Source organism: Rhinoderma darwinii, chromosome 1 (genome assembly GCF_050947455.1).
Source record: "Rhinoderma darwinii isolate aRhiDar2 chromosome 1, aRhiDar2.hap1, whole genome shotgun sequence".
In the NCBI taxonomy this organism is placed as follows: Eukaryota; Metazoa; Chordata; class Amphibia; order Anura; family Rhinodermatidae; genus Rhinoderma; species Rhinoderma darwinii.
The window spans coordinates 483,001,954-483,015,460 of NC_134687.1; the positions used below are offsets into that span (position 1 = coordinate 483,001,954).

The 13,507-nt window shown below is 41.9% G+C and overlaps 1 protein-coding gene across 1 annotated transcript in view; it reads left to right on the top strand.

Moving 5' to 3' along the window:
• BRAP (BRCA1 associated protein) overlaps positions 1-13,127 on the top strand; it is a 51,527-nt gene extending 38,400 nt beyond the window's left edge. The window contains exons 10-12 of the mRNA XM_075834813.1: positions 4,242-4,331; positions 5,996-6,099; positions 10,108-13,127. Of these exons, the coding sequence (XP_075690928.1) occupies positions 4,242-4,331; positions 5,996-6,099; positions 10,108-10,456 (543 nt within the window). The 3' untranslated portion in view covers positions 10,457-13,127. The remainder of the gene's footprint in view (positions 1-4,241; positions 4,332-5,995; positions 6,100-10,107) is intronic.
• Positions 13,128-13,507: the final 380 nt, after the last annotated feature.

Sequence of the window (13,507 nt, forward strand, 5' to 3'; positions counted from 1 at the left end):
ACACATAGCTGAACTAAAATAATAATACGACTTAAACTTACAGTATGGTCACTTGGGAAGGGTTAGAGAAAGGAATAAGGATTTTGCTTGATTATTAACACCTAGTTATAGATGGAGTTTGGTCCAGCAGGCCCATTTAGTCGGAAGGTCCTTGATTACATAAGCCCCACTTTGATCCATACAGTTAAAAACTGATTTGTCATAAGGGGATTCAATTGTTTCCGCGTCCTTAGGACACAGATATAATTGACAGCGCTGGGGAGGCAAGGGAACCATTGGTACCCTTCCCTGCCATTCAGCGTTTTTTGTGATGCAGGCAGTGTGATGACGTCATTGCGTCGCTCTGCTAGAGCAGGCCTGGTCAGAAGAGACCAGGCCTGCATTGCTGGAGAAGAGGTCGCTGCGGGAATGTTGTGAGGTGAGTGTCGAACTACGTACAGAGGGCACTGTGTGGCACGATCTTCAGTGGGCACTGTGGCACTATGTGGGAACTGTCTACATGGTCACTGTGGTAGTTTCAGGGGGTTGGGACGAAAAAAGCATGTCTAATGAAATTCATCCGTTATTTTAACGGCCGTGAAAAACGAATGGCAAACATGACAAACGGCCAGGAAATTCATAAAAATTTGGAGGCACACTGTTGCAAAACGGCCATGAAAACCTGACAGTTGATCTGATTTAATGGCCTTTTTTTTTTTTTATAACACTGTCTTATGAATATTGCCTGAAACAGACATAGTTAGCTAAGTTGGGCAATCCTAACTTCTTAACTATTATATCCCTATTCTTAAAAGTGTTGGCCGCTTTAAATCTAATACTCACAAATGTCTGGGAAAGATGAATATGTGCAACTTGCTAATATCTACTTTTTAATATCGAGCTTTTATACGCACTTGCACAGGTCCAGAATATTATCCGCAGGCGTGCAGTGTGTTTTCAATAATGGACGTGTAGCATTACATGTCCCTCCATCTGCAGCTAATTTCTGGATGGGAGTGGCGTGCGGTTGGGACATAAGGCTTGGTAAACAAGGGGACTGGGCTTCACAATTAGAGCAAATGGCTCAGGACTTCTAAAAAGTAGATAAGTTGCATGTATTCATCTTTCCCACACATTTTCATTTACGTTAGACAAATTTACCCCTGTTACGTTTTGGATGAAAATCCGCTTGAAATTTGTTCTACTGAGCATAGTGTAAAAATCCTAAAATATAATACGTGAAACATCATGTATAAAGTACAAAAAAATGTACGTTTGATTCAGTATTCTAGGTCTCCGCATTCATAATTTAAAGGGGTTCTCCAGGCATTTTATATTGATGGCCCATCCTAAGGATAGGCCATCAATATCAGATTGTTGGGGGTCTGACTCCTGGCACCCCCACTGATCAGCTGATGGGGCCGCAGCATTCGTCGCCACAGGCTTTTCCCTAGTTTACAGGCATAGCACCGTACACTTCTGTAGCGGCTGTGCCTGGGATTGCAGTTCCGGTACTGTTCAAGTGAATGAGTCCGAGCTGCAATCCCAGGCACAGCCGCTCTGGATGTGTACGGCGCTGTGCCTGATAAATACAGAAGAGGCCGTGGATCAGCAACGGTGCCGGGAGTCAGACCCCTACACATCTGATATTGATGGCCTATCCTTAGGATAGGCATCAAAATAAAATGCCTGGGGAAACCCCTTCCGTCCATTTTAAAGAACAAAAAAAAGCCAAGGTAACATCTGGCTATTGTGCCACTGCTCCTATCTGCATAATGTATGGATGTTCTATAATATAATAAATCAAGTCCGGTCATTACTCCTGATTGGATATTGAGATGTGTTTTTTGTTTTTTAATTCTTTATTGAAAAATATTTTCAACACTTACATAACAGAGTAGAAAACGGGGGGAGTGGACAGAGGGGAACCCTGCGATCAGCAGGGTGATAACAAACATTGTAAAACTATATGTGCAGGAGCACGCAGGCTCCGAACAGTATATAATACAGAAGTAAGTAGGAGCACGTATGCTCCGATCACCATATACAATAAGTCAATTGAGAGAAAAGAAAAAAGGGGGGACACGCTACCCTTCTTTCTTTAGGTGACAGGGCAATGCGCCCTGTGGAGGAATAACTTAAAGGCAGGTGTGAACGGGATACAGAAGTCTAGTAAGGTGGAGGTAATTCTCTATACCTCTCGCCAGAAAGTTTGCAACACTGGACAGTCCCAGAATGTGTGGAGGATGGTGCCTTCAGCACGTTGACATCGCCAAAACTGTGACTGGATGGAGGGCATCATAGCATGCCGTTTAGCCGGGACACGATACCATCTAGAGAGAATTTTATAGCCTGCTTCCTGAATGCGGCTTGATATAGAGGATCCATGTGCGAGACCATATGGTCTCATCAGTTGTGTGTCCATGAATAAATGGGAGGGGGATCTCGAAGTAGGGTGGAGGCTGTGACGAGGGGAGGACACCAACATGTCATAAACCGAGGACAAGGTATGTCTCACCGGCCCCCGGTTGGAGCAGACCGCCTCTAAAGGCGTTCTGTCGCGGGCAAAGGAGGATGTGGTGGGAAGAGAAGAGAGAAAGTGATGTAGCTGATTGGCTCTCCAGAAACCTAAAAAGCATGTGTCTGAGGCATTGTTCAATGTCTCTAGGGAAGGCCAAGTATCCACCACTAAAAAGTGGGAGACACGTGTGCGACCTGAGAAGGTCCATTGTTGGAAAACAAGGCCCGTCAGACCCAGTTCAAACAAAGGGTTGTAGCATGGGAGAAGGGCAAAACAATATAAGAGACCATTGGATAACTGCCAGCTATGGGGAGATAGGGGGGAAGGGAAATGAGCCAAGAGGTGACCTGAAGGGGAAAGAGCAGACGTGTGATTTCAAGAAAACCCATAATTTGGTATCCGCATGCCTATGCCAGTCAACCAGCCTGGTAAGATGAGAGGCCACGAAATATGCGTGGATGTTGGGCAAACTGACGCCACTAGTCTTTTTAATTCGCTAGAGAATTGCCTTTGAGATTCTGGCCGGTTTGTTTCATATAATTTTGGTGAATCGAGTAGCTACTTTAGTCAAAGAAGAATCAGGGGATGCGAATCGGGAGGGGGTGTAGTAAATGAGATGTGGTTTTTTTGTTTCTTTTTTCTTGTATTCTCACAGGGCAATTAATTAAAGTGTAGCTAAACGTTCGACAAACTTCTGATATGTCATAGTGATATGTCATAAGTTTGTATTGGTGGGGGTCCGAGCACGGAGACCCCCACCAATCGCTAGAACGAAGCAGCTGAAGCACTTGTGTGAGCGCTCCGCTGCTTAGTTTCTGTTCGGCTTTTTCCGGAAAGCCGATGTATCGGAGTACGGGCTCATAGACTTTCTATTGAGTCCGTACACGATACATTTATTTCCGGAAAAAGCCGAACAGAAACGAAGAAGCTGAGCGCTCACACGAACGCTTCAGCTGCTTCGTTCTAGCGATTGGTGGGGGTCTCATTGCTCGGACCCCCACCAATACAAACTTCTGACATGTCAGAAGTTTGTCGAACGTTTATCTACACTTTAAATGATCTCTGACTATCCATATTCTGTGTCATTCTGAGTCCTTGTTGTACTTTTTGGTATTCGTTTCATGTCTATTTAAATATTGACAGAGCTATGGGAGGTAACATAGTATCTTTATAACTTGGCTTATTAGACATGATAGAGTCCTCTGACCTTGACATTGCTGGAATTATTCCTCATTTACTCCATCACATAATAACCTAGAGGCATTTCGACTTGTCAGCAGATCAGAGGTAGATTAAACCGAAACCTAAAATACAGCAAGCAATTTGTTTTTATTAAATTATTGTATTCCCACATATCCTTTTTTGCATGCAAATTAAAATCCAGTCTTCAATCCAACTCTAAAAGAATATTTGGTTGAGTCACCTAGATCTCCATTAAAAGTAGCCTAAATTTACACAAAGCAAAAAAAGGGGGCATACTAAAAGTTAAGGGGTAGTCTGAAAGCCACCAGGAGTCTCCAGTTGTGCTCTATCCTCCCTCTTCATTTACGTTGTAGCTTTGTGTAGTAAGATTGGCTGCAGTGTATAAGCTCAAGCTTCCCAGTAGTCGGACTAGTGGAGAGCAAAGATAGAATGTTTATAAACTACAGGCTACCAAGCCACCCTCATAAAAATCAATCCGCTTCAATTCAAGGGACCCGTGGAGATCCGCTTTAATTCCTGTATTATTATTTGGTTACAGTACTCCTACCTTCTTACCAGCCAGCTGGAGTCTCAGCGCATCTACTGGGAAAACAAGATTGTACGTTTGGAGAAAGATACTGCAGATGAGGTGAGTGTATGCATAATTAGATGTTACTGATTATTAATTTTGACCCAAAACAATGTCCAGGTAATTCAGCATCTATACGTTCATCCTTTTGCCACCCCCGTTTTTACACAGAGCGCTATTTGGCTAGAATTGTAAACATGTCTTTATGTAAAAATATCATCATCGAAAAGTAGAACACAGCATTCTTTATAACTAGGTCTACGTTCACCGATTACATACTATGCAGAGGCTGGACCTTTTGCCAGTTTGTACAATGTAATCATATAAAAAATTATTTTAAGATGGATAAGCGGTTTGTGTCCTTAAAAGGGGTATTCCTAGAATCGACAATTATCACCTATCCATAGGATAGGTGATACGTTTCTAAAGGCTGGGACCCCCCACGGATTGCAAGAACGGGCGGCTCGACCGCAGTAAGAAGGACTTTGAATGGGAGCGGCTTTGAGTACAGCCCTCGGCTGTTTGTCAGTCCCATAGACCTTGAATAGAGCAGCTGGCGCATGCTCGGCCGTCGCTCCATTCAAGCTCCTCACTGATTCTTTCTTTCGGTGGGGGGTCCCAAATGTGGGGGCCCCAGTGATCGGACATTTATCACCTATCTTGTGTATAGGTGTTAATTGTCAATTCTGGGAATACCCCTTTTAATGCTTATTTGTCATTAAAGACACCGTTGCATTTTTGTTTTGAAAAACAAATGGCAAGACACCGGCTACTCCTAAAAATATATGTAAGACACAGGCTACTCCTACAGATCCGTGAATCGTATATGTTAAAGGGTAATTCTCAGTGTAAAATCTTATGTGGGTAGCGAAAATTTTCCTACCTGTCCCTGGCTATAGAGTGCATCCTCACCTTGATTGACAATCATTTTACATTACATTGGCCCTTCCTTGACCATTATAAAATGAGGGTGTGCTGTATTATGGTTCACTCAGTAACTAGAGCAAGTGTGTTTGGTGGTTTTTGCAACCAATCAGCGATGTGCTTGTTGGTTCGGCAATTCTTCAGATGTGGTGTTTCCAAAGTTCTCATGTGTAATGGAAAGTGAATCAGTGGCTGGGCAGTAGAAGACCCTTAAAGGGGTTTTCAAATCCCAGAAAGTGATGGTATATTACTAGGCTATGCCATCACTTTCGGATCGGTGGGGGTCATAGTTATGGTCTCAATTTACAATTTATAAAAACATTAATATTGTAAAGTGAGGGATCACTGTATTAGGCTGTGTTCACATTTGAATTGGAGGCTCCATTACAAATTTCATCAGATTTGACAGGAGCAATAGCGCTGCATGCAGTGCTATTTTCCCATTAAAACGACAGACATTATGGGGGAATCCCGACAGACTCCATTGTAAGTCATGTGGTCCATCGGGCGCCGGTGTTACATGTAATACAACGGATCCACCACTGATCACTTATTTACCATATGTGCGTCAACACTGCTACCATGCGAGTATCATTGCTGTCATTACATTTTCCCCTAAGAAATGTTAACTTGTATGATCAGATTTAGATATTTTTTACAGTATCTGATTGTGCTATCTAAAGCACTGGTCATTTCACTTGGTGGTAAAAAGCCTTTCTTTTACACTTAAATATTCGGGCATAAGATGATATTTCTATTGCATGGCATTTAACAGAATATTTTTTCTCTTGTTTGCATAGATTAACAACATGAAAGCCAAGTTTAAGGAGACAATAGACAAGTGCGATAGCCTGGAGCACAGACTGAATGACATTCTTAAGGAGAAACAAGCGGTGGAAAGGAGGTTTGTTACATGAAACGTGTATACCTCTTGCATATACGGTTGAGAACCTAGACAGACTTTACACCAGGGGTGGAAATCTACTGTTGTAATTTGGAAGGGTCTTGAGATGTAGTTGGTATCGAGTTGTGACGGGGGACATTATGTGCAAGAAATTAGGATGGTTGCATGGGTCTTAAAATACATGGTCGATGGATGGATATTACTTTTTAAATAAAATGTTACTTTACGGAACATGCAAAGAATACAGCACTGATCAGACACAGTCACAGGCAGAATACGCAAAAAATACATCCAGTGACTTATAGGTGACGTCTTCTCTGGTAGACGTTATGTTTCTGTATGTTCTCCACCTGGCCTAGACCACCATGAACACTTCTTCCAGTCATAACTCGTCTGTGTCCAGGCATCTTGGGTTCCTCACTTTTCCATCTTCCTCCCCACCTCCTCAACGCAAACCCCCTGTTCTGGTGCCCTAGCTGTGTCATCCTGCTGCTACCCCTAATAAAGTACCTGCTATGCTGGCCAGTTCCCCTAAATGCTGTACTTCAGAGATAATGGTGACATACACATAGTCCCCCTGAAAAAACTAGTACCGCACAGATAGTGCCTCCTACGGTTATAAGTGTCACACAGTGCCCCTAGCAAATATTTTCTCTGACAGTAATAGTGCCACAGACCTAGTGTTTTCCAAAAGTAATTGTGCCAAGCAGATGGTGCCCCTGACCGTAACAATGCCCATTAAATTCCCAGAAAGAAAACTATTTTGACAAGTAGATCGTGCCTCTGGCAGTAATCGTGTTCAAGCAGTTCTTCCAAACATAATTGTGCGAAGCAGAGTGCTACCCCATAGTGCCCCCATTAGTCCGTGTTTCCCCATAGTGCCCCCATTGCTTATAGTGCTTCCCCATAGTAACAATGCTCCCCCACCATGCCCCATTTGTAATAGTTCTGCACAGCGGAATGGAAAAGGTGAGGGATCAACGGCGCTCCTCCGAGGCTATACGTGGAATGAGATGGTGTAGATTGCCGGCTGCCACCCATTGCAGTCCCTCGGTGATAATTCCTTGGTACCGGGGACAAAGCATATAGAAGAAAAGAACAGGAAAAAAAGGCAGTGTCGTATTGGGTAACTGCGCCAGGCTCTGGAGGACAAGGAACGAGGCTAGGTGAGTTTGATCAAGGTGATCTTTTTATTCAAACGACGACACGTTTCTGGACCGGACTGGTCCCGTCGTCAGGTCAGGTCCAGACGAAGGGACCCGTCCGGTCCAGAAACGCGTCGTCGTTTAAATAAAAAGATCACCTTCATAAAACTCACCTAGCCTCGTTCCTTGTCCTCCAGAGTCTTGCGCCGTTACCCAATGCGACGCTGCCTTTTTTCCTGTTCTTTTCTTCCATTTGTAATAGGGCTTCACCACTTCCACCATTACTAACCATGCACGCCATAATGGCCTTCAGATTACCCACATTAGTTACAGTGCTCCCTCACAGTGCCCAATTAGTAACCGTGCCCTATATTTAAATAATGTTCCCCCAGAGTGCCCCCAATAGTAATGCTTCCCCAGAATGCCCCGTTAGTAACAGTGCCCCAAATATTGCCCTCAATAGTAAGTGTTCTCCCCATTGAAATAATCCTTCCCAACAGTGCCCTATTAGTAATAGTGCTCCCCCACATTGCCCCAAGTAAAGCCCTCAATTGTAACAGTGCTTCCCCATATTGCCCCCCTTAGTTACAGTGCTCCTTCACAATGCCCCTATTCGTAACAGTGCCTCCATTAGTAATAGTGCTCCCACAATGTTCCCCAAAAATTAGGTGTACCAAAGGGGGGGGGGGGGGGATAAAATACTCACAAACTCGTTCCATGTTGTCTTTAGCGATGCAGAGCAGATGAAGCGCACTGATGCTACAGCTGGGGAGCCCGCTCTCTTCCCATACTCCTTCGCTGTAGCATCAGTGCGTCGACCAATATGTGCTCCGCTCCCGGCCCAATAGCAATCCAAGCAGTGCTCAGTCCGTAATGCAAAATAAACTTTATTCTGCAGTACTGATTGAATCCTGGCCGCGATCGACGGGTTACCAACCCCTGCATTAAATTGTGTTCATCTTTAAACCCCATTATACACTTTACATATAAAAGTAATGTACATAAGTAATGTTTTTAGTTTAACTTTTTATCTTGTACTGCTATTGAGTTAGATGTCTTCTATCTAGTCCAGAGGAGCATTCACAACTCTGGCTTCAGAGCTTAAATCTCACAGCATTCCTAGCCGGCTAAATATCTAGATCAAAGCTTGTTCTGGTGATTTGCATTGTAGAAAAAGTGTAATCTTCACGCTGTACAGTAATTAAATGTAGGGAAAACCAACTGTCTGACTGCATAATAGGAACTTCTCTAAGCTACTAGAGATGTCTGTCCGATAAGCTTGTTGACTGTTTCCAATAACAACCAGCAGACATTTTGAATGCAACAAAGTTACTCAACGTTTTATGTAGATTATATATAAAATGTATTTAAATATTGGCATGCCATTTAAATACTACAAACCGTACACAATAATTTTGAAACCTTTATTAACCCCTTAACGGGCCTTTTTCACGTCGGCGCTACAGAAGAAGTATTCCCGCATCGGCCGGGGTGCTCCAGAAGCCTGGGCTGTTACTAACAGCCTCGGGCTTCGGGGCATCGATCAGAGACCACTAGCAGTGGTCTCCAATCATGTTTAACCACTCAGATGCGGCGCTCAATGGCGAGCTCCACATCAGAGTGGTTTTAGAGGGAGGGTGCTCCCTTTCTTACCCCACTAGCATCCCGTGATACAGTTGCGGGGTGTGGATGGTTTCTATGGCAGCGGGGGCCTAACAAAGGCCCCAGGTCTGCCTTTAGTAAATGCCTGTTAGTTTTACACAGACAGGAATGATACACTGCACTACAGAAGTATTGCAGTGTATTATAAAAGCGATCAAAAGATCGCACAAAAGATCGCACAATAAAGTCCCCTAGTAAGACTAAAAAAAAAAAAAAGTTAAAGTTTGTAATAAATAAATTAAAAGTTCTAAGTAAAAAAACATATTAAAAACCCACTTTTTCCCCTTATAAAGTGCTTTTTTTAAGAACAAAAGTGAAACGTTACACATATAGGGTATCGCCATGTCCGCCGTGACCCCAATTCTAAAGTTATTACATTATTTAATCTGCGAAAAAGAAAATAATGCCAAAATTGCTGTTTTCTGTTCATTCTGCCTTCAAAAAAAGTGATCAAAAAGTCACATGTATTCCAAAATGGGACCAATAAAAACTACAAGTCGTCCTTCAAATAAAGCCCTCATACAGCTGCATCGGCGAAAAAATAAAAAAAAAGTTATATGGCGTCACAAAAACAAGTGTTTTTACTGTGTAAAAGTGATCAAACCTAAAAAAATCTATATAAATTTGGTATCACTGCAATTGTAACAATCCGCTGAATAAAGTTATCTTATTTTATACCTCACGGTAAACGGTGTAAATTTAAGACACAAAAAATTGGCGAAATTACCCCACCCAAAAAGTTAATAAAAGTTAATCAATAAATTAGAAGTACCCCAAAATGGTTCTATTAAAAAATTGCAACTTGTCCCGCAAAAAAACAAGACCTTATACAGCTATGTCAGCGCCAAAATAAAAATAGTTATAGCTCTTTGAATGAGACGATGGAAAAACGTAAAAAATTGTTTGGTCACTAAGGTTTAAAATACCTTTGGCATTAAGGGGTTAATAGTGCACACTACAATTAATATATTATGATGTTGGTAAATCTGCCAACAAAGCTAGAGATAGATATACCAAAAATAGTCAATTAGACCTTGTTGGACTACTTTAACCTAACCTTTTTTCTTATGTCATTTTGAGCTGTGGATTGAGTTCCATGGTGGAACTGAAACGTCGCTCGGCGGAGTGCTGACATCCCATGCATCATATCCATGGGCACAAATCCCATAGTTACTTGCTTTTATTTCTATGTTATTGGTAGGTGTACTCAGCTCAATACAAAGGTGACAAAACTATCTACTGAATTGAAGGAAGAGCAAGAAATGAATAAATGCTTGAGAGCCAACCAGGCTATACTTCAATCCAAGCTGAAAGAAGAGGAAACTCTGAGGAAAGACGCCAGTGAGCAGAAGGACATACAGATCGTGGAAATGCAGGAGCAGCTGCGTGATGTCATGTTCTACCTAGAAGCTCAGCGAAAAATCAACCAAATGCCAGAAGAAGCACGGCAGGAAATTCAAGATGGCCAGATCAACATAGCAATGGCATCCTCTAGTGCTTCCCCAGCATCCGGAAAGTCACGGAAGGGTCGTGGAAAAAGAGGCAAATAGTTCGCACAGAAGCTTTATTTATGTAGAAATATACCTTATAGGTCTCTGTTTGTTTTCCCTTTAAATTGGGATAAATTGAACTGCTGCAGGGAAGTGTATCCATCATCACTGCTGGGATGTAAGGAATCTAGATTCATTATCCATAGCACATTTTAAGCATAGTTTCTTGTACCAAATGATCGGAGATGGAAATATTAACGTTCTCTGACAAGCCTTTAAATGTATAGCCTTATGCATCTTGTGAGTGAAGCTCTTTTTAGAGCCAGTTTATACATTACACTGCATAAAAAGTAATTCCTTAAGTGATTGTTATTTTTGGAATTGCTCCCTTTACAACCGGGAATATTCCAGTTATTCCATTCAGGGCTGTATGGAATGTCCTATTCCTTGGGCTTGCCCTCCATGACCCGTCAGAAGAATACAGGTGACTGGTTACCTGCCTTGCTGTATCTTTGTTCAGGAAGTTTTTCAGATTATAACATTAAATCAGGGAATTGCTGCTTAAAAAATTCGGACAAGGAAAAATCAAATGAAAATGCTAGAATTTGTTTGAACAATTATGACTTATTTTAAAGTCGTGTTACCCAAACTTTGCTTTAATTTTAATCTCCATTTTGAGAGATGATTATCATACAGAAACGTGCTGTAGATGTATAATGTGGCCTTTGAGGGGATGGTAAGTAACACTTTATAATGGAGTTGATCTACAGAAATACAATTTTGGTGAGTTGTAAACTCTAAATTTAACTTCAGATGTAGTTGTGGCTTCTAGAAACAATTTGTTTTTTTGTTCTGGTTTCTGAAGCCCAAATTGTTAAAGTGTAAATAAGTGTTTGACAAACTTCTGACATGTCATAGAGTCGAACTCAATAGAAAGTCTATGAGACCGTACTCCGACTTTTTCCGGATAGCCGCTGTATCGAACAGAAGCGAAGCGGCTGAGCGCTCACACAAGCACTTCTGGCGCTTAGTTTTAGCGATTGGTGGAGGTCTCAGTGCTTGGACCCCCACCATTTGCAACTTCTGACATGCCACTATGACGTGTCAGAAGTTTGTCAAACGTTTAGTTACCCTTTAATATTATCTTAAGGTGGAACTACGGTTAAAAACTGAAAAATCAGTCCGCTTTCACCTGGATTTCAGGTGCCCTATCCACCCCCAGTTATATTTACCTACTCTGTGCAGATTCCTAAATCCTAGGCTGTATTCCTGCTGGCCTCGGGGAGCAGGTTATTTCCTATACAGATTTCCCGGCAACCTCTGTAATATTTTCCAAGCAGTATTTATCAAAGTTAGGCCCCATGCACACGACTGTAAAAATCGTCCGTAATTGCGCACTGTAATTACGGTCCGCAATTACGTACCAATTCACTTCTATTGACCACGGACACCTTCCCGTATATTTACGGCAAGGTGTCCGGGCCAGAAAGTGTACCGCAAAAGATAGGACATGACCGTTATTTTGCTTTTTACGGGCTATGTGCTCCCATACTTTGTATGGGAGCACAGCTAAAAATGCGGGTGGCTGTCCGAGGCCGGCTGTGCCAGCGATCGCGGGCTGTGATTACGGGCACGGCCGTGTGCACGAGGCCTTAGATTGAGCAGAGGCCTACAAAAAAGGGGGAGATCTGTGCAGAGCAGGTAAGTTTAACTTTGGGAGCAATAGGGATGCTTGAACTTCAGGTGAAAGGTTTTTTTCTTCAGCTTTAGCCCTAAATTTTACTTTAAGGCCTTCTTCACAAGCACTTTCAATTTAGCTTTTAAATACACGTGAAAAAACACCATGCGCTTCATGGTGGTTTTTTTGTGCCATTTTTTTTTTATTTTGTGTTAATTTCTGGCGTTTTTGTAGTCCTATAAAAAAAACTCCATACCTAGAGCATGTTTTGAAAAAATGCCAATGACCCCCGAAATGACAAAAAAACAAAACACTGTGTATGTAGGCTTTCTCATATTTTACTATAGACTGTTGTCTAGCAGTTTGTCTAGGTTTTCAAAAACATGGCAGCTTTCTTCAAAAAAACAGCGCCTCACCTGTCCACAGGTAATGTGCGGTAGATCGAGACAGTACGGATCAACCAGGTCCTCGAGCAATTGCAGATCCGCTCCATTCACTTCAATGTAGCCAAGCTGCAATACAAGACACAACCCGTAGACAGGTGTGGCGTTGTGTCTTTAAGAAAGCAGCCATGTTTTACTAATCCTGACCAACTCCTTTAGGCTGGGTTCCCACAATGCAAATTTCACATGATTTTTTGAAAAAAATATTTTTTAACCAAAACCGTGAACAGGACCTAAACAGAAGAAATATATAACGAAACTCCTTATAGATCTGCTTTGCTGGATCCAATTCTGGTTTTGGCTCGGGCAAAATCTGCAGGATTTGCTCTGTGGAACCCAGGTTTAAAGTATCATCTGGCCGCTGCATTTTTGAACAACAAACAAAACAACAAACTTGCAGAAAAACACAGAAAACGCAAGTTAACAATGTGTGTGTAAATCCCACCTAAAGAGCTAGGCGCTGCTGACATGTAGCTTTTACTAAGAAAAAAATCCATCTATTGAACGAACAATCCCCTTATAATTAGAGCAACATCTTCAGTTGCATGCAGAACATTGCACATCGTGTATTTGCCGCCTATGATATATAAATTATTGGTTCTTTCTATAACACGCTGGTTGCCGATTGTTTTATTGTGTCCAGAAATTATTCTTATAAAATTGATAGGTCTGACTACCTTTTTTTAGACCATGAGCACCCTTGCCATTGTAATTGTGATAAGGTTGCATATAAACTATTTTCTATAAGAACAGGGACACATTTAATTTGTAATATAAACCTATTTTTAATCTATTTGCACCATATTTCAGTTTTTGAAATTGATGCCAGCTCTGTAAATAATGGACGTTTTCATTCTGCTAACCTTGGCTACATGTCGGTAAACATCGTCTACAGAATGAAAGCATGAATGACATGGTGAAATATAGAAAAACTAGTCAAATGTTACACAAAGTTTAGAGCCCCTTTTAAAAGGTCACTAAGCCTTAAGT